At 55.0% G+C, this 21,250-nt stretch overlaps 1 protein-coding gene across 2 annotated transcripts in view; it reads right to left on the bottom strand.

The window, feature by feature from the left end:
- The window catches only part of SLC38A10 (solute carrier family 38 member 10), a 30,345-nt gene that overhangs the window by 6,806 nt on the left and 2,289 nt on the right, over positions 1–21,250 (bottom strand). Inside the window, exons 3-11 of one of the 2 annotated variants that reach the window (XM_063175454.1) lie at positions 19,437–19,482; positions 18,301–18,394; positions 17,117–17,260; positions 16,131–16,255; positions 13,405–13,507; positions 12,552–12,734; positions 10,790–10,901; positions 10,505–10,611; positions 5,509–5,662 (exon numbers count right to left, since the gene is read on the bottom strand). In XM_063175454.1, coding sequence (XP_063031524.1) covers positions 5,509–5,662; positions 10,505–10,611; positions 10,790–10,901; positions 12,552–12,734; positions 13,405–13,507; positions 16,131–16,255; positions 17,117–17,260; positions 18,301–18,394; positions 19,437–19,482 — 1,068 coding nt within the window. The remainder of the gene's footprint in view (positions 1–5,508; positions 5,663–10,504; positions 10,612–10,789; positions 10,902–12,551; positions 12,735–13,404; positions 13,508–16,130; positions 16,256–17,116; positions 17,261–18,300; positions 18,395–19,436; positions 19,483–21,250) is intronic. The other variant, XM_063175455.1, reaches the window with a different exon arrangement.

Here is a 21,250-nt window from a genome sequence, read left to right as displayed (position 1 = left end):
TTGCCTGAGCTGGGGAGGGGGGGGAACAACAAAAATTCGCAAAAAATTAAGTACAAACTCCTGGCCCAGAGGGATCTGTGCCAGCAGGACCCCGAGCCTCTCAGAAACGCAGAGTCCAGCCCCAGCTCCACACCCAGAGCAGGGACGTGTGCGGGGCTGGCCAGATTTCCACGTTCCTTCGCTTGGGGAGCGATGGTGGGAGGGGAAAAGGACTCGGATTTTCTGAGAAATTCGAGTCCAGTACCCAAGGGTCCCCCTCTCCATTGAGGGACTTCCCAGGGTTCAGCAAGTCAGGGCAGGACGCTCCTCCTTTTCAGGAAAAGCTGGGCTGCAGGAACGGGTGCCCAGCCCTGGCCAGGGGCCCTGGGAAGCGGGAGGCCGAGGCCGGGGAGGGGAGCTCGGCACGGCTGCGGATGTTCCCAGCTCAGTCCTGGCCCCGGTGCAAGAAATTATTTACTCTATTGGAGGAAAGTTTCTCGTTAATTGGTTCACGGAGGCGGGAGATGGCTCCGGTCGGAGAGGAGCGGAGGATCCAGAGAACCCCAGCGCAGGCAGGGCTGCTCACACAGCGACGAGCCCAGCAGGGAGAGGATGTTCAAGGGGAAATAGAAAGGAACGAGGGGGAAATAAAAAGGATGAGAGGAGGAAATAAGAAGGGAGAGAAGGAAATAAAAAGGAAGGAGGGGAAATAAGAAGGAATGAGGGGGAAATAAGAAAGGAGGAAATAAAAATGAAGAGAGGAGAAAATAAAAAGGAATGAGGGGAAAACAAGAAAGGAGGAAATAAGAAGGAAGGAGGAGGAAATAAGACAGCAGGAAATAAAAAGGAAGGAGGGGGGAATAAAAAGGAATGAGGGGGAAATAAGAAGGAAAAGAGGAAATAAGAAGGAAGGAGGGGGAAATAAAAAGGAAGACAGTAGGAAATAAAAAGGATGAGAGGAGGAAATAAAAAGGAATGAGAGGAAAATAAGAAGGGAGAGAGGAGGAAATAAAAAGGAAGGAGGGGGAAAATAAGAAGAGAGGAGGAAATAAAAAGGAATGAGGGGGAAATAAGAAGGAAGAGAAGAGGAAATAAGAAGGAAGGAGGGGGAAATAAGAGGGGAGGAAATAAGAAGGAAGGAGGGGGAAATAAGAGAAGAAGAAATAAGAAGGAAGGAGAGGGAAATAAAAGAGGAGGAAATAAGAAGGAAGGAGGGGGAGATAAGAAGGAAGGAGAGGGAAATAAGAGAAGAAGAAATAAGAAGGAAGGAGGGGGAAACAAGAGAGGAGGAAATAAGAAGGAAGGAGGAGGAAATGAGAAGGAAGGAGAGGGAAATAAGAGAGCAGTAAATAGAAGGAAAACACGGGAAGCTTTCCTTGCCAGCAGGACGCAGAGGAGTTAATCGCAGCCGATCCCTGCCCAGAGCAGCAGGTGAACCCCCGTGGGCCCAGGGCAGCCCGAGGGGCCGGGGGAGGCCCCGCTCTGCTCCGGGAGTGTCCCTGGCAGCTTCCACCATAAATCAGGCAGAGGCACGTTCCCCGCTCTGCAAACAATGCAGGAAAAGCCCAAAACACAAACAAAACACAAACCCAAAAGTCTCCACGCCGCAACAAGGCCAAGCTGCCTCGAAGCCATCATTTGCTCAGCGGGAGACAAAATTAAGTTCATCATCAGGGCGTGAATTAACAACCTCTCAGGCTGCCTGGAAATCCATCCGGGGCTCCGGCTGCTTTGCAGGCAAGAGTTTTGCTGGGGCTCTGCCTCTCTTCTTTGCCCTCCAGGTCCCTTTGGAGCGTCCTCCAGTAACGCTGCGCCTCGTCGTGTTTTATGGGCGGCCTTGGACATTACAGGCAAGGCCTGAGAGGCTGTAAAAGCTTTTTGGCTCCCAAGGAGAGGCCGGGGTGTGAGGCAGCACCGAGAGGCTTCGCTCTGACCCCCCGGCTCTCCGGCAGCTCTGCTCACACGAGGGGAAGCCGGGGCGTCCTGCAGCTGATTTGTGCGTGTGCGTGCCTGGGTGTGTTGTGGTTTGGCAACAGCCTCTCCAGGCTGCCATAAAATTTCATGATTAGCAACCTAAAAGCTTCCCTTCTCCCCCCACTCCTGGTTCGGATCGTTGCAATGGTCCCAGGCAGGCACTAAATCCCTCCTCACACGTTTTTCCAGCCTCTCGGAGCTGAAATGTGCTCCCACAGCCCCTGCCCTGGGCAGAGGCAGCGGGATGGGCCCTGCTGTGCTGGCCCCTAGTCCAGGTGGAGCCCTAGGGACAGCACAGGGAGCTCTGGGACTCACCCCCCACTCCAGGGCATCACCCCAGGGCTGACCAGGGACACAAGGTTCAGGACCTGCTTGTGCCAGTGCAGCTCCAGATCTGCTGAAACTCCTTCATCGCATGATACGGAGCAAGATTCAGGAGCCTGTGCCAAGGAAAACGGAGCCCAGCAAGCAGGGCAGAGGGCTGGGGGCACACTCTGCCCTGGGACGTGCCGAGCACCAGGAGCAGGGCAGGGCCAGGCCCTCCCCGGGGAGCCCCCGGCCCAGCTGCGCCTCCAGGAGCCCTCCCTCCCCCCGAAACGGGTCCAGATTTCACAAGGTTATGGAATGGCATCCCTGAAATTAGTTCACAGTTGTCTCCTGACGCACCAGCAGTAAAAACCAACCCAAATTACCAGAGGCTGCTGGTTCCTTTTCTGTGTCACAGGCACTATTAAAAGCTCGCTCGCACAAAGCACCAGGGAGAGCCGCGGCGGAGCCAAGCTGTTCCTGCAGGATGCAGGAGCCACGTTCCACACATCCCCGGGGCTGCTCCGCCGGGGAACGCCGGCAGGGACTGTGGGCAGCTGGCTGCTGGGGGGCAAAGCACGGGCATGGAGGGTGCAGGGATGCACGACACAACTCCAAATTTTACCCTAATTCAAGTAACAGCACCCACCCCAGTCGCCAGGACAGCGGGATGGCTGGAGCAGGGTGCCCGGCACACCACACCGGGAAAAGGGTTCTTGCACAAGGAGCCTGAATCAGGGCTTTGTTACCCAACATTGCACAACAGCAGGGAGAAGATGAAGCAGCAACGATCAAGTAAGGAGCTGAAAAATATTACAAAATCTTAATCCCCCCCCGAGACCCTCGAGGGTGCTTTAAATACGGAGAGAAATTGCCTAATTAGCTTTTTTTTTTTTTTTTTTTAATGGATAATTGCCTTCCTGAGCTTTCAGAGGCAGCTTAGCAACCTTTTAACAGAGGCGCAGCCGCGGCAGGACGGGGCTGGAAGGGGTTTTATCCCTTTCCCGAAGAGCTGCTGACAGTAAAACCTCCAGCACCACAGGCTGGGGCTGTAATGGGCACTTGGGTGTCGTTAGGAAAAACACGATTCCGAGGCCGCTGGTCAATACGTGTTCACATAAAAGGCCAATGTTCTAATATTCATAATCCCCGGGCCCACGGGGCAGGGCTTTAATGAAAGTCTCTCCAGTTCTGGGCTCCACAACATCAAAGAGGCCAATAAAACTCCTCTCACACGCTGACAGGCGGGAGGCAGACGGGGAAGGCAGCGCTGGGGGAAGGCCCTGCGGTTTGCCTCGGATGGGGCAGCACGGGCAAGGGCACGGAGCAAGCCTGTGCCCAGAGAAGGGGCTGAGCACCCTGTGACCCAGATGCACCTTGTGCCTGGAAGGAGGGGTCTGGAAGAACCCTTCACCCAGGAAAAGGGCTGGGAGCAGCACCCTGCAGCCGGGACAGGAGCCTGGAGCAGCACCCTGCAGCCAGGAAAGGGGCACCCTGTGCCCTGGGGAAGGGGCTGAGCAGCCAGCAGGGCTGAAGCCGTGGGATCCTGCTGAGCCCCGGGTGCGGAATTCGGCCCATCCGGAGGGCACCCAGGTGCAGCCCTGCCTGCATCCTGCGGCCCTGCAAGGACAGGATGCAGCTGCTGCGGCAGCTCCTGCTCTGCAAAACAAGGCGGGCGAGGACGAGGGGGAGCCGCGGCGGGGGATGAAGGGCACCATTTAACGCCTCTCATTGCTAGTCAAGCCGACATCCTGCAGAGGCACAGGGAGGCACAGATCCAAGGAATAGCAGTGCTGGCTCTCCCGGGGCAGCCCCATGTCCACTCCTGCAGGTCTTTGTCCCCCATCTTCCTCCTCCCCGGGGAGGGAGCCCCATTGGCAAAGGGACCTCAGGGGACAGCTGAGCTTTCCCTTGGAACTGCAGGGCTCCTCCCTGGGAAGTTTATGAGCCGGGAGCACTAAACCCGCCTTCCTCCCGGGTGGGATTATTTAATCCAGCAGCACTCAGAGCTGCTGCCGGAGGGCCCCGGGATCGCTGGGGTGATCAGAGCCTGGCATCCCGCTCCACCGCCCCGGCTCACGCCGAGAAGGGGAGAAGATTCAGCAAACTCCTGCAGACACCGTGTTTTATGGGGTTTTTTATTTTCCCAGTCAGAACACGTGTCATTAGCGATTCCTCCTGAAAGGAGCAGCTGTTCTTTGGCCATTACTGCTCCAAAATTAACCAAGACGGAAGAATTCAATCGCATCCCTCCTCCAGGCCCTGCTGAGGGCTCCATTAAGGGACTGGGAGTGTCTTTTGCTCGGAGTTCACCGGCATCAGCCGCGTGCCCGGGAAGGCACACACGGCCTTGAGTAAGCCACGAGCAAACCACAAGTAAACTCCACGGCGGAGCAAGCCCAGAGTGAATGTTATCGGCAGCAGCACCGGTGTGGGAGACGCTCCAAGCTGCCGGGCAGGAACCCAGCCAAGAACCAGGAGGGAGGATAATCTCCACTAGAGCCAGCCCCTTTCTCCCTTCCGCTCTCAGTCTCTGCGAGGATATTTCAAGGCCTCCAAAGAACAAAAAAAAAAAAAAAAGAAAACCCCACAGGAGCAGGAGGAAACAAAAGTGCAGCGAAGGAACAGGACGCCGAGGGGCAGCGCGGGGTCAGGCGGCACCTGCGCGCCACGGCCTCGCTCCGCGGCAGCTGGGAAAGGGAGGAGCGGCCGTAATTCCATCAGCAGCCCCAGCAAACAAATAATAAATAACAAGGACCGGTAAACAAAGCTGAGGCATAATCACAGGCTTTGTCAGAGAGAAAGACGAGGCCAAATTTATACCCTCGGCACCAAAAAAAGAGGCAGTTCCCATAAATTTCCCTTCCTTCGAGGGTGATGGATGGATGGATGGATGGTCCTTAGCCTGGCACAGGGGAGAACAGTCCTGTGGGCCAGGTGGGCACTGGGCCCATCCCAAACAGGAATCCCTGCTCTGTCCCTCCAGGGGATCCAAACCTGCACCACACCCTTCCCTTCCCTTCCCAAAAGAACAACTCCCACAATGGACCACTGGAGGTCACAGCGGCTTTTCCAGCAGACAAAAGTGCAGCTTTTCCTGGGAAAAGGCCCCAGGAAGCTGGGAAGATGCACAGAGCTGCCTGGAGATTACCCTGCTTCCACCACACTTTAAAAAAAAACAAATTTCTCCTTTTTTTTAAGAGGTGACCTGGGAACAGGGCTGGGAAACCCAACTCCAGCAGCACATACCTGGAAGTTTGACTGAATCCTGGTCAATTCTGCTCTCCTCTCTGTCCAGGTGCTCCAAGCCCACTGGTTCTGTCCTCACAGGGGTGTCCTCGGTGGCAGACAGGGTGGTGTAGGTGCTGATCACCAGCATGCCCAGCCCAATCCACAGGATAATCTGCACAGAGGGACAGAGGGACAGTGAGCACAGGAAATCCAGGGGACTGCTCCCCACGGCATTCCCACGGTGCCTGCACAGAATTCCAAGCTCAGCACGGTGACATGTGTTAGGGAGAGAAATGTCAGAGGGAAACAGGAAAACCAGTTGCTCCGGGCTGAGGTTCATTTTTGGGTGTAGAGCCATGGGAATGGAAGCTGTTTCAGAGGCTGGAAGCTGTTGGAAAGGCTTTGGAAGGGCTCAAAAGTGAGTGAAGTGAGTGGGCAGGACCCAGGGATAGGAAAATGCATGTGGCAGACAAGTCCTACTGCAAAGACTCATTTCCTGGTACTCCCAGCATGAGAACTCCATGAAATCAGGTCTGGCTGAGCACAGAGCCTGGCCTGGTTACAGCCCCAAACCATTCCAGGCAGCTGCTTCAAAATCCTTGGGTTTGAAAGCAAGGGTAACATGTCCACACACAGATCCTGGTCCCAGGGCTCAAGAAGCTGCTGAGAAACGACTCCCTGATTCCCAGAAAGCCAGGATCAAACGGGGTAAAAATAGAAGGGTGGAATCTGGATCCCATGGAGGGAAGGGCTCTTGGAATTCCTCTACCTCAAAAAGGAGAAAGTGATGAGCAGCAAAGGAATTTTTACAGCTTGTTATGTGATGACAAATTGATCTAAAAGGATCTAATTCCACATGAGTCATAGGAAGTGTTGGATGGCACTTGGACAACCTGGTCTAGTGGAAGGTGTCCCTGCCCATGGCAGGAAGAGGAACTGGATGAGCTTTAAGGCCCCTCCCAACCCAAACCAAACCACTGCATGATTCCATGACTCCCGATCCTCACTGTGCAGATTTACATCCCAATTCACAAAAAGCACAACAAAAAGATGCTTCTCAGTGTGGGGAAAAACCAAGAATGGCCACAGGGAGCACTTCACCACTGGAAGAGCTGCCAGAAAACTGCAAATCAAGGGGAGAGGTGAAATTGGAAGGAGGAATTAAAACATTGGCACTTCCAGAGGGGGAGGAGGGGCGGGTGCTTTCCTCACCCACTGGGGGAGGTCACCCAGAAGGGAGCAGCGTGGTCAGAGCGGGGCTCAGGGGACCCCGCAGGGCCCGTTCCCAGCACGCCCCGCAGACAGCCCGACGCCTTCGGGAGGAAAAGGCTGGCGGGACGTGGAGCAGCTCTGCACCAGGGGCAGCGTGGCCAGGGAGCAGAGGCCAGACCTTAGAGCTGCTGCAGAGGAAACGGGAGCAGAACGCGCTGCCTGCCTTGCCCGGGGTGCACAAAGAGCAGATATCCTGCCATGCACCCCCCCGGCCCCGGGCAAACGCCGAGTCAGCAGGTCCTGCACTGCTGCCCTGGGCCGAGCTGCTCCACTTCCTCCCCTCCCACAATCCACAGCCCCGGCACAAATGCATTTTGTGCCTGGGACGTTGTTCTGGCACCTTCCAGAAACAACAGCGCAGAGGAAGAGCGTTTCCACAAAGAGGATCTATTCTGGTGCCACAGGAACCAGGAGCAACGTGGGAGAGGAGGGAGCTGTAGGAAACGGCTGAAAACATTAAATGCTTTAAAAGGATTTTTGTTGTTTCTTATCTTGGTGGGGAACCAGGGGCTCAAATGGCTCGGATTGAAGCCCCTTTGATTGCTGCACATTTGGAGTTCAGCTGCGAGCTCCCGGAGCAGCGGGTATGGGCACACGTGGCAGCCGGAGACAGGCTGGGCTGTCCCTGAGCTGCCCTCACCCCCTCCTCACCTACCCCCTCCCCAGCTGAAGACCAGAATAAAGAGGGCCACGATTTGGCTTCATTCCATGGAGATGCTTATGCCATGGAAAAGCAGGCGTGTTGTGCTCAGGGGACCACCGAGGCAACTGAAGGAACGGGACTGAGGGCTGCAAGGACTCGAGAGCTGAAGGAACCAATCCAGACAGAGGAGCCACCAATCCCCAGAGCATCCAGAGAGAACCTGCAGCGAGGGGAGGCTCAGCACTGCAAGGCATTCTGAGCCAAGGGGAGTGATCTCCCCCAGAGCCAGTGATCCCACTGAGAGCAGAGCCCTTTCTGCAGAAGCCCCTCTCAGCACAGACACGGGAGAGGCTGTGGGAAGCCCTGGGGCAGCTCAGCATGGCTAGGACACATCTCCCGGGAGCCACGCTTGGAGCATGGACAGGAATCCAGCAGAGGAAGTTCACGCGGCCGTTTCCTCGGCCGGTCGTGCTCCCCTGGCCCTCCTTCCTCCCAGAAATGATCCAGCCCTGCAGAGCAGAGCCATTAGCTCAGCCCTGTCCTGCAGCCACGGGAAGCAAACACGCTGCATTTGTGTGGCGTGACGCCATCCCCGTCCTCCTCCTGGACACCAGCGAGCGCTCCGAGGGAGGGAGTCATGGCGAAGGAATGCAGAGCCCCGGTCACTGCCAGCCCCCTCCTCAGAGATGCTGTGTTTGGGGGGCTGCACCCTGGATGTGCTGCTGGAGAAGGTGTGCTGGCCCCTGTGCTGCCAGGGAAGGGCAGAGGGAATCTCTTTTCCACCCGCACAGGGGTGAGCCCAGGGGTCACTTCCTGACCCCCGGCAGCTCCTCTTCCCCAAGTGGGACAAGAGCAACTCCGGCCTCCCTAGGAGGGGCCTCTCGGACAAGCTTGTGTCAACACTGGGAAGGCAACACCTTCCTGCTGGCAGCTCCACTCTGCTCACAGACCCCCACACCGCCCAGAGCAGCTCTGCCAAACCGGGGCTCCCGGGGAGCAGCGGGATGCGGACCTCTACAGCAACAGATGCTAAACCACAAGAAAGGGAACACTCTCCCTGCTTCACTCACAGCGCTGTGTGCCTGACTCTGGGCTTTTTAACTGCTCTGGGACCTGCCTTTCCAACCCAACCCTTCCAACCAGGGCACTCCCAGCCCAGCCCAGCTGAGCAGCAGCTCCAATCCTTCCCAGCTCCTCAGCAGAAGCTCTTTGCTGGCCAGCAAACATCTGCCCGTTTCCCTCCCCCATCTGAAATCCTCTTCATTGCTTTTAGTGTTCCGCAGGCTCAGTTTGCACCTCTCCTGTAAAAACCTGGCCTTTCACGTCACCACCTGCCCCACACTGGACGCTGCTGGGTGCCAGAAGTGGCCCGATAAAAGCAGCCAGTCCTCAGCAGCACAAGAGCCAAGATAACCCAGAGAAGTGTAAAAGCTGGCGCTGAGGGTTGCTGCTCTGAAGGAGCTAAAGCTGATGCAGGGAAGGAGGGAGAACGTCCCTGTACCCTGTTTGGACAGGGACAGGAAGGGAAGGACAGCTGAGCCCAGGGCTGGCATTCTCCCCCCGCCCGCCACCTTCCTCAGGAGCTGACTTTGATGGAGTGGAGCACCTGATCAAAGGAGTGCAGGAATGAAGGAGGAGACCAAAGACAGAGCTCCAGGGAAAGAATAAATGAGCCTTTGCAAAGACCTGGAGGGAGGAGAGGGTGGGCTGGGAGCTGGGCTGTGGAGGCGGGGAGGTGCTGAGCAGGGCGGGCAGGTGTGTTCTCGCTCCGAGCAGGAATGCAAACCTGACAGGCCATGGATCACTCAGGGAAGGCTGGACAGCTTGCTGCCAGCCCCTCGACAAGTAACCCGGGGCCTGATGCTTTAGATAAGCCCTTCCTCCTCTGTGGGGATTTCTGCAGGACAAACATCTCCCTGAGCCTCGTGACCGGCTCTGGGGTCAGGCATTGTGAGGGCCCCAGTGTCCCACCCCAGCAGCCGGGCTGAGAGCTCAGCCTGTCCTGAGTGCAGCCCCGAGGCACTGCAGGGAAACGCTCTGGCTCAGCCGGAATAGAAAGCAATTCTTGAAAGTGCTCTTTGTTTCCCTGAAAAACCCAGGCTGGCATTCAGACTCCTGCTCGGGGTTTCGCTCAAAGAAGTTCGGAGCTAAGTGTCAGAATTCAGAGTGAAAGCTGGAAAGTTGGACTACTTCCTTCTGTCAGGGAAAGCACAGGGAAGAAAAAAAACACACCCTGCTTAAAAAATTCACGTAGGTTTGCAAAGCCACAAGTCATTAAGCAGAGAACAAGCCACCAGTTCTGTGGGCCCCACAAAAACGTGCTGCTCTCCCCTGCTGACTCCACACTGTGCCCAAAACCTTATTCCCAGCCCAGCACTGTCCTGACTGGGAATGTTGGGACAGAGGCCTGTGAAAAAGGCAGTGGATTAAATTATTCTTAGGGAAAAAACCCAAAACCTGTTAATTTCAGCCCACAGTATTTGCAGGAGCAGAGAGATCAAGCCCAGCAAAGAGCCACTTTGTTTCGGTCCCTGAGGAGGCCAATTCAAACTGGAGCAAAAGGAAAAGTTAAACTTCTGACAGCCTCTGAACGACCCCAATCCCTCAGAAAATCAATTCCTGAAGCAACACCTCTATGTGTGTGTTCCTTTTTACTATTATTTTGGTTGAAAGCAGAAAGCTGAGGGTCGGCAGCACAAACCACATCGTGGAGCCCTGTTTGTTTTACCCAGCCCAGGCAGGTCGGGATGTGAGGCTTTAAGGTTTTACAGGCTGCCTGGATTTCCTGTTCTGAGGATCCAAAACCTGAATCCCACCCCGAGGAGGACTGGAAGTAGCATTTTATGCACAAAATGACTGTTTCACTTGCTGCTGGAAGGACAAAAAGAGCTGGTGTTCCAGCTTGGGCCAGCACCTCTGCCACTGTCTGTGCATCCCAAAGTGGTGGACACCCACCCAGAACAGCTCCCACCTGTACTGGGCAGACTGGAGGGGGAGGCTGGAGGAGGTGCTGAGCAGTTTCTGTGCTGCAGCCAAACGAAGCACGTTCCCAGGCTCTGCAGAGGGCTTAGGGGGATGTCAAGCAGCATCAGCACTGACCTGTGAACAAAGCGCATTCTTGTGGATCTTCTTGTAAATAAGAGCTGGGCAGATGAAACAAATGAGGCTTCCCATGGTCGCACCTGTCAGGCCCAGGACTGTTTCCACTGGAGAAAAAGAGGAAAAGTCAGCAAAGGTCTTTTCCAGGAGTGCCAGAGCAGCAGCACGGGACAGCTGCCAGAGCCCCCGGGCAGGATGGGGTGTGAGTCTGATCACCCCAGCCAGGAAAACAAACAACAGAGCCCAGAGAAAGCAGCCAGCCCTTGTTCCCAGCTCCTCACTCACCATTGGGGATCATGATGCCTCCGACCATGGTTCCAAACACAACAGCCAGCGTCAGGGCTTTGAAGCGCAGCGGGGGCATGTAGCCCCCGGCAGCGAAGGTGCCGTCCTTCTGCTGGGAGGGCAAGGGTGGAGAGGGGAGAGTTAGCTCTGGTATTGGAGCCCCCAGCCCCTCAGCAATTCCCTCAGCCCCCCAGCAATTCCCTCAGCAATGCTGCCTGCAGCTCCAGCCCATCCCAGCCGTGATTCCCCCTCAGCAGGGACTCAGGGAACAGCCCAAGGGCAGGAGGAAGGAGCTCAGGGGTGCAGCAGGAGGGAGAAGCTGCAGAGGAAGAGCTCTGGCTGTGCCAGGGAGAGGTGTTCCCCAACAGCTCTGGGAGCAGGGCCATCCCCTGCACAGTCTGACATGGAGACACCCCAGGGAGAGCACAGGGGAGGGTGGGTGCTGCTGGGCAGCTGCTGGAGGAATTTCAGAGGCCCTCTGCTTCCCATCCCATCCCACCTCCCGAGTGGGAGGTGTGGAAGGCAGAGGCCCCGGTGTGCCCTGCAGACCCAGCGGGCCCCAGCTCTGCTGCTGCTGCACAGATGGGGGAGGAAGGCAAAGCGACACCTCCAGAGCCCAGCCAGCCACGAGCCGAGCCCAGGCGAGATCCAAAGTGCTCCCAAGTGTTTCCAGCGCTCCCTCCTCTGCACCCGCTGGCTCTCACCGAGCCTGCCCCCATCCTCAGGCCCTCCCAACGTGAGAAAAGAGCCGGGGGCTTCTCACAGGCAGAAGTGGCAGGATTTAGGGCTATAAATTGCTCAAGTTTTATTTCCTGCCTAAGAGGTTTCTATTTATGCGGATACACAAAGGCCTCAGAACGTTCCCACAATCTCTCAGTGTTATTTGCTGAATCCCATCGGCGCGCTCCGCGCGCACAATGCACAGAGGAGAACACGCCACTGCCACAAGGGACCCACAGTCTCCAGCACACAGACCAGCCTCAGTCACAAAGGCTGCCTGAGGAGCTGGCCCTGGGAAAGGTGGAACGTGTGGGAGAGGGCTGGATCCCACATCCCACCGCCCGCCCCGGCACCGCAGCCCGCGAGGCTCTGGAGGAAGGGGACATCCGAACCCACAGAGGAAAGGGCTGCTCCAGGGCTGCTGACAAAGGTGCTGGGTGAGAATAATGGAGCAGGAATCAGCAGGCACACAAGGAAGCAAGAAGAAATGGGGCTGGGCTGGGCTCTGAGGCCGGGAACAGGAGCTTGAGCTCAAAGAGTTGGCCAGCAAAAGGATGGCAGCTGGAGCAGCAGGAAACGAGGAGGCTCTGCTGCTTCCAAAAGCACATTTCTCCCTTTTTCTGAGGGGAAGAAACCACCTCGGCTCTGAGCTGTGTAACGTGTCTGTGCCAGAGCTGGAATCCCCAGCAGAGCAGGGAACAGCAGCCACGGGACATGAGCTCTACACTGGGAACTCACTCCTTTGGCCTATGGAATTCCTCTGCAGAGAGGACACAAACCTCCAAGTGCCAGGGATTAACCACTGAGCAGAGCAGGATTTAGAGATGGCCACAGGCCCCTGCTGCACTGTCACCACACCCTGGGCACTGAAGGTTTTATGGGAGTTGAGGTTTTGTCCCTCTGGATAGTGAGTACCTGCCACATGCCATTACCATCAGAGCCTCAGGAAGCCAAGGCCGGTTTGGGGCCCAGTCAGAAACCAAAGAGTCACAAAAACCTTTCAGAAACCAAGCTTCACACCAAGGCAGCTCCGGGATCTTACCTGCTGCTCAAAGAGCAGGGTGTTGAGAGCCTGTCTGCAGGGCAGGATCATCATGGGGAACCCCACTGCCACGGACATCATGAACCCCACTCGGATCATCTCCGTCACCACGTTGGAAGGGAAGTTCATCAGCACGTTCCCAGCAATGGCCTCGGTGTAACTCACGTAGCCAAAGAAGCCCACCTGGAGAGGGGAGGGGGGTTGGACTCCCAGCATTTCACACCTGCTCCTCACAGAGGGGACAGGACAGTGACCTCCCGTTGGAGCAGCCAGGTGGGAGCGTGAGGTCACTCCAGGGGCACCCCAAAACCTGGGACAGGTCATTAATCAAGAGTGGGAACTGCCTCAAAGCAAGTTTCTCATGAAATCCAGGGGTTTTCCTAGAGGAAAGGGTTTTCCTTTCTTGCTGCCAGGCCCTTGGACTGTCCCTCTGCAACAGAGAGAGGGGGCTGTCACAATTCCCTGCAGCAGCCTGGCTCATGGGCCAAGGCTCTCCTCAGGAATTATTAACCCAGTTTTATTAACCGCTGCCTTATGAGGCATAACTTCCTACCAAACAGGCTGGAAAAAGCTCTCCCAAACTCTGGGCAGCAGCCCCTGCTCCAGGCTGGGCCTGGGAAGAGCTGGGTTTCACTCTGCCTCCAAAGAAACATGCTGCTCTGAAAACCTGGATTCTCCCAGTGCCCCCCGTGCCCTTGGGTTCATCACCTCCCACCTAACTCTGCTTTCAGCACGAGGACTTATCTGTCAGAATAAATACAGATAAGCAGAGACCAGCCCTAGCTGTAGATAAAGCCTCATCCCTGTGGCCCCTCCAGATTTCTGGCAAGGGAAGAGAAGGGGAAGTTCCTACCATGATGTAGAAGGTGGTGACCACGTTTAGGGAAGAAGCAAATATGGAGCTCATGATTTTGACAGACGGCTCATCCAAGCTGTCATAAGTAGGCAAGACCTGACTGTAAAAAGGGCAAAATATTTAAGGAAACCTGCAGGAAACAGGAGAAAACCCCCCAATACCAGCCCATTCTCTGCCTCAGCCCAGCAGCAACGAATCCCTGACACCTTCCCCCTCTGGAGCATAAACACCTGCTGCTATTCCACAATTTATACTGCTAATGCCAAGAGATTTCAGAGCACTCATAACTTTTAAGTGTTGCAAAAATATTCCTGCTCTCCCCACCCCACCACGTGGAGCAAAACGTGTGATGTAAACATTTGGGTTCAGGAAGGGTTGCAAAATGAATGACCGTTTGTTCCCGGGGCCACGGGTGGCTCTGGGCCAGCCCCAGCGCCAGAGATTATTGTTCTTGGAGCTCTCCGTGCTGATAATTAAAGCAACACAGTGTTTACAGAGGAAAAGAGGGAAGAAGGTTGGAGCATCCCACTGTCTGAAGGAAAATTAAACAAACAAACCCCAGCGCAGCAGCCTGTCCTACTTCAGCTCGCTTCACAGAAAGCCACAAGTGCCAATTCCCTGGGATTTGGGGTATTTACAGCCTTGGAAAGCACGGGGAATGTTCCTTTTGACATCAGGTGCATATTTTAGCAACTCATTAACCTCTTGTTACTTTAATTCTAGCGGCTACATCCCGGACCTCTCCTGAGATGGGAAGGGTATCCCCAGCTCCAGTGGGCCCCAAGCCATCCCCAGGAAGTGTGTCAGGCTGGGGCCCTGCAGAAACATCCTTAACCCTTAATCCCTGAATATGAAAGGAGGCTCTGGGGCTGGAGGTACCAGCAGGGAGCAAGGACTTCCCTGGGAGTCTCCATCTGGGATTCCTCCCTGGGACTGAGGAGACTGGCTTCCCAAAGTCTCTCCATTTAGGATTCCTCCCTGGAGAAAGGAGACTGCCTTCCCTAGGAAATCTCTCCTTTTGGGGTTTCTCCCTTGGAGAAAGACTGGCTTCCCAAATCCCTCCATTTAGGATTCCTCCCTGGAGAAAAGAGACTGCCTTCCCTAGGAAATCTCTCCTTTTGGGATTCCTCCCTGCCCTCTCCACAGCCACCTCCAGCTACACTCTGGCCTTCAGCTTCCAAGGGAAGGGTCCAGCCAAACATTCAGGCTTGGGAAGGTAAAAAGAGGGAAACAGGGAGGCCCTGCAGTGTGTGGGATAGTTAAAAAGGTGATTCAGAGGTTAGTAAAGTTAAATCTACCCAGCTGAGGCTACACAGACAAACTACACATCAAGAAAGGAATAAAGTATATTCTATATATGGTGGGTAGAGAGAGAAAGAGAGAGAATACACAGATGGAAAGAAATTTAAAAAAAATATATAAATACTGCCTGGGCTGGGGACAGGGTATTTTCCTGGTGTTTGGAGAAAACACACAGCTTTAGATTGGGTTAGCCACAAAAGTGCTGCCATGGAGCCCATATTTAGGCACACACACAGGTCCAGACCAAACCATTTTCCTGCATTTCCAACTCCCAGGAAAATTGTTCTGGGTATTGCATGGCTTCCATAAGGAAAAAATAAAAGGGATTTGTTAACAAGGTAAAGCTGCAAGAGAACACAATTCCCTTTGCCAGTTGTAATGGAGACATTAAACAGCAAGCCTGGAGTGTGCTGGGGTAGGATCTGAGCTGCCAAGAGAGCCAGTAAGTGGGAAATGATGATTTGGATCTTGGAGTGGGTGTAAACACAGCAGTCTGAGCAAATTTTATCTGTCACATTCATTTAGTGCTGGCACGAGACCCGTTAGCTGGAGCTACAAGGGGGAAGCCCAGCTCTGCCAGAGGAGGATGCTCCTTCCAGAGCAGGCCAGTCCTCCCCTGCCCAGGGCTGGATTTACAGGGGTTAGAGCTGTCCCACAGCACCCACCTGCTGTCCTGTGCAGCAGGGAATGCTGCTGGAAACCTGGGACAGCCTGGCCTGCCCTCACCTTCTTCCACTTGTCACAGAAACCCTCCCAAAGCCAGGGAACTGGGCAGGTGGAAATAGCCTGGTCTGCTCTCAGCTCCTTCCATGTGCCACTACACCCAGGGAGCTGGAAATGCAGGAGTTACAGAATATTCTGGAAATGCAGGAACACCCCTCCAAAGCCAACACCTGTGTGACCTTCAGGGTGCTCTCCAGGAAGTGTGGGGGATCTAAGCAGCCCCCAAGCATTCAGGGTGTGGCACAGCCTTTCCTGGAGCTCCAGCATTCCCTTCAGTGCCCCCAGCATTCAGGGGGTCACACAGAGGTGGCACAGCCTTTCATGGAGCTCCAGCATTCAGGGGGTCACACAGGGGGTGGCACAGCCTTTCCTGGAGCTCCTCCATTCCCTTCAAGAACCAGGGGAATTTCATCCTCCTGCAGCTGCACCAGAAGCTCCCAAGGAGCTGTTTGGCTCCAGTGCTCTCATGTTGCTCCATTACAAGAACTCCCAGGTGAAATGGAACAACAAAAGGGTCTGGGTAACAAAAGGGTCACAACTGAATGAGAGGCTGAACTTCAGCGAGCTGTAAAGCAGCCTGATGAAAACAAACCACCAAAGCAGATGGTATCTATCCCTTGCAGACCCTCCTGACCCTGTGCCCCCACACAAACCCATGGCAGGAGCAAGTGCCAGGGCTGGGGAAGGCAGGTACTCACGACTGGCAGGCAAAGGACATTCCAAAGATGGGGATGCAGCGGAAAATGCCCTCCCAGCGCACGTAACTGACCCTCTGCAGCCACTGCCCGCTGAACAGCCCGTGGTTGAAGGAGGACAACACCACCTGCAGCAGGACAGACAGCAGGATGAGCAGCCAGCCCCAGACAGCTCCGGGGCAGCAGCAATGCCAGGCTGGGATAACCCGAGCTGCCAGCACAGTCCCATCCCAATCCCCCAGCTCCACATCCCACCCACACAGCCCCCGGGGCCACCAGGGATCCCAGGGAGCATTCCAAGGGATCTGTGACATTCCCCCCTTGTTTGATGCCATCAGACATCACAGCACACACAGTTTCCACCAACTGTGAGAATCATTGTTCAAAGCAACTTCTTTTGCACTTTTTGAAATGTTTTTAAATCCAAACAGGAAGCACTGCTGCCCTCAGAGAATCCTGTTCAGCAGAGAGAGACAAAGGGTCCTAAAACAGGATCCCACCTGCTGCTCCAGGGCCATTTAACACCAGCAGCTCACCAAAGAGAAGGAAAAGCTTTATGGAAAGAGGGAGGAGCCGAGGCCAGGGAGCTCCCTTGCCATGGACACAAGAACTGGCAGGAGTTGGGTTGCACAGGAAGCAGAAGGTAAATATGTCTGAATGTCTGTTTATAATATCCTTGGATGGGGTTTCTAATCCCCAGAGATGGTTCAGTGCAGCCAGCTCTTGTGAACGTTGTGGTTTCTTAAAGGCACAGCTTCTGGGAGGCTCCACACCTCCCTGAGGGGGCAGCTCCGAGGTGTGACCTGCACAGCCCACTAGAAACGTTACACGGAGAGAATTCCCACAGCTCCCTTTCCTTCCAGTCCTGAAATCTGGGTGAGGCAGGGCGGGAGCTCCAGGAGGGAATCGCAGGAGCATCTGGGATGTGAAACTGGTCACCAAAAAGGAACAGAAAGGAGGGAAAGGGGGTGCCCGCTGTCCGTACCCACCACGAACATGAACACGCTGTAGAAGATGAGAGCCATGGCACTGAAGGACTGGATGGAGGCCATCATGTTCCTCTGCAGGCTCAGGGGAAGGACAATGCACAGGGACACGGCGAAGAGCAGGACAATGCGGAACGGACCCGACACCTGCACAACAGACCTGCATCAACACCTGCACGGGGAGGACACCCCCCACACCCCCAGGCAGCAAACCCTGGCACGGCTCATCTTCCCAGAGGGAAAAGCAACTTCAAACAGTGCAGTTCTGTGTCTGGAGGTGTCTGGAGATGCTGCAAGCTCGGGCTCTGTCTGTGCTGAGCCGAGCAGTCACTGGGTGCCACTGTTGCTCTGCAGTGTGTGACAGGTCCGAGCTGGAAGAATTTGGGGGGTGGCTGGGGGGGTTAAATGCTAATCCAGCACAAGCTATTTAGGTATTTTCATGCAATTAAATAAAACCTAAATTTACTTGGGGAGACGAGAAATTGAAAGGGTTGAAAACTCCAATCCAGAAAATTAATCAAAGCCTCACACTGCTATTTATTATAGCAGAACACTCTGGAATGCTTGGAAATATTTAATACCTAATTTGGCTGCAGCCTCAACGCATCTTTTTTAACTTCACAGTCCCTTAATCTGAGCTTAGGAGCATCAGGCAGCACAGATAACACTCCACCAAAAATCCTTTTGCTTCCCTGCATGGCCCTTGTGCCGGCTCTGAGGAGCACCTCTTGCCTCTGAGCACCCTGAGCCAGCAGCAGGCTCATCACACGGCTGAGGAGGCAGGAACACAGAGACTCAGGCCACAAAACCAGCCAGGGACAGGACAAAAATCCCTCCTGAACTACAGGGAGGAGAGCTCAGGCAGAGGAACCGCCTGTCACTACCCACTGGGGCAGGAATTAAGGCAGGAAGCATTATCTCCCCCAGGAATCTGCTCCAGAATTAATAAGGGACCAAGTTAAAAAGAATTCCTTTTGATGGAAATGCCTTATTGGAGTTTTACACAGCTGATTGTTTGCCATATGTCTGAGCTCCCCAGACTTCCCAGAGCAGAGGCTCTGTGCGTGAGGATCTCCATGAGGGGACCCCACAAAGCCCCCTGAGACCCCAGGGGTGCTGAGCAGGAGCTCTGCTGTCCCCAGGGCTCAGTGCAAGGGCTGGGAGCACTGCAGGAGTGATTTATTCACCTGCAATCCAAGCATCTGGGCAAAGAAGTTGGAGCCCAAATCGCCGATGACGACGTAGAAGGCGATGCAAGTGCCCAGCATCAGCCCAATCATGCTGCAAACACAAACAGGGACAGGTTAGCAGGGCCACATTCCATCCTCAGTGCTGGGAGGAGCAGGACACCCCTTCTGCACTCCATCCCAACAAAACAGCCACCAGAGAACCTCCCTCCACACCAAACACTCGGGGATGCAGCTCTGCCCACAACCCACACAGGGGTTTAACTCCTGTTGGGAGCCATGGGGAAAAAAACCAAGGAAAACTAATCTTGGAGATGACAAGAACTCCTGGAACTCCTGGAACAATTCAAAAGAATCAGCACGAGGCTCTCAGAGCCCCACACCCACTGCAGGACCCTGCCATGAGAGTCTCAATATCCAGTGGGCTCTCCAACGTCTCTCCACACAATGGACCACACTTTAATGAAAAGATTGTCCATGAACTGCTTCTCCTCCCACTCCTGGACCACTTTCCTTCCCAATTCCAATTATAGAACATCCCTGTGGCAATTACAGCCTCTGCTTGCATGGACAAGTAACATCTGAGGAATATTCTGTGTATTTTTAGTGCTGAGCAGAAGTTTGCAGCCGGGAAGAGCCAAGGAGCCGTCACCGCTGCCGGCCCTGGGCTCAGCATGCCTGGAAAAGAATCCCTGCTGGAAAAAGCAGGGCTGTGAGCATTGTGCCATCACCTGACATCTGCACTGGGGTCATGGGAGGAAGCAGAGATGGAGGCAGGATTCCCCCTGAAGGCATCTCACAGGGCAGGGAGCACAGAGGGCAGGAGCAGAGCAGATCCTGGGATCCAAGGAAGGAAACACTCCCTCCCACCAAGCCACCAACAGGGATGGCACCCCTGGAGAGCTGCCACGAGTGACACGGCTGGGATTTCACAGCAGAGCAGCTCATCCCCTCCTTCTGTGCTCCCAGAGCCTGGGAAGTGCTGGAAGGGATGGAAGTGACACCTGGAGCTGTGCTCAGGGCATCTCACCCAGCTCCTGTGGGATTCCAGCAGGAAGGAGAGCACAGCAAGGCTCAGAAAGGCTTCCACCACAGACACCCAAACTGTTCACACTTGGAATCAGCAGCAGATTTACCTTGTTTCCACCAACATTTTTCCTGCTTTTCCATAGGCATGAAATGCTGGCATAAAAGGGAAAAAAGAGTGGAAGTTAGTCAAAGAAAGGTCCAGAACAGGGCAAGATGTCAGTTCACAATTAGACACCAGCAGTGACACAGGGCAGTGCAGCAGGAACCCACCACTGGTATTTTGGGGCCGTTTCCCTCACCCTCCCACTTTCTTTTCAGCCTTTCCCTTTGGAAACTGAAAACCACATAAGACAGGAGCAGGGATGAGGGAAAGCCAGCAAGCGGGTTCTTTTTTTTCTATTTAAAACCAGAAGTGGTGTGAAGCAGCAGCCACACATGGCAGCCATTAAAGGCAATGGGAGAGAAAATATTCCTGTACAAGATTGTGTGTGGCGAAAGTTAAAGTGGTGCAGAATTCCAGTCCAAGTCCCCTTTTTATTTTTATCTTCCCCCTCGAACTGGGCTGCCCGACATGGCTGGCTGGGAGAGCTGAGCTGGTGCCCAGAACGCTCAATCCCATTCCCAGAATACCCAGTGCTCCCAACCCACACCAAAGGGCTGCTGCCAAGGCTGTGCTTTCCCTCCCTCCCATCCTGGGGTTGGAGCACAAAATGCTCACTAGTCCTCAAATCACTGGGTTTTCTCCTAAAAAGACAATGCCAAGAAAACTTTGCTTCTATTTTTAGCTCCTGCTGGGCAGAACGGGAATGGGGAGCTCCGGTGCCAAACCCAGACCACAGTGCCCAAATCTGCCAGTGAGGTCCAGCATGAACCCACCAGCCTGGAGTCCCCTCTGCCTTCCCTCAAGGCACAGCCCAACATTCCCAGAGCCCGCCAGAAAACAAACTCGGATCCTTTCTGGAAGCTTCTTCTGCTATTTTAAATATTAGCTTCAACTCTTGATTTCCTTGGACTCTGCTCCAGCTAAAAGTTCAGGAAACGAGATGTTCTCCCACAGAACGAGCAAAAGGCACGGCAGGGACCCACAGCCCCGAGCAGGGATGTGGGGGAGCACCCAAAATAGCAGCTGGATCAGTGACAGGGCAGTGGGACAGGCGCCACCAGGCAGCGTGCCCGGGCACGGGGAGCGGCCTCCTCTGGGAATTCACAGCCAGGAGGGAAAAGGCAACAGCTCTGAGGGGGTCACAGACAAAGGGCTTGGGAGGAGAAAGAGGAGCCAGCAAGAGGAAAACATCCCTGTGGAGATGGGGCAGTAACAGGCTGAGCTCGGGGTGGGGGGATGGAGGAATGGGGCTGCTGATCCTCCCAGAGCACATTCCAGCCTCTGGATACGGACACAGCACTGGGTGATGCTGGAACCAGCCCATCTCCCCTGTTTGGAATTTATGCTCAAGGAGAACAAGCCTCCAAACACTGTGGGCAGGAGTCCCCACCTGGGGACAATGGAAAAATGGGATACTTTATCTTCTCCAGGAAGTAACGAAAGTAAAATAAATGGTAGAGTCAAATCCTTGGAATGGGATCTTGGAATGCCCCCAAACTGGGCAGAGCTTGCTCAGTACCTGGAGAAGCCTTTCAGACCAATGTGGTTCCGGGGACAGAGGTTCAGCCCCTGGCCCAGCAGGGCTGAGCTGCCCAGCAGAGCCCCAGCACATCCTGAGTGCTGCTGGAAGGGGAGGGATTCCCTCATCTCCTTTTAAAACCCATCTGGGGTCTTCCTGCCCTTCCCTCCTCACCCTGCAGCCCTTCCCCTTCCCTCAGTGGTGAGGGGCAGTGCCAGCCCCGGCCTGGGCCAGCCTTTGTGCCCGTGCCACGGCTGCTGAGGTTCCTCCGGAAGGCTGTGCCCGCCTGCAGGGAATGT

The sequence above is a fragment of the Melospiza melodia genome, chromosome 24, assembly GCF_035770615.1.
Source record: "Melospiza melodia melodia isolate bMelMel2 chromosome 24, bMelMel2.pri, whole genome shotgun sequence".
Taxonomy (NCBI): Eukaryota; Metazoa; Chordata; class Aves; order Passeriformes; family Passerellidae; genus Melospiza; species Melospiza melodia.
Note: the sequence above shows the minus strand (reverse complement) of the source record. Positions and strands in the feature narration are given on the sequence as shown.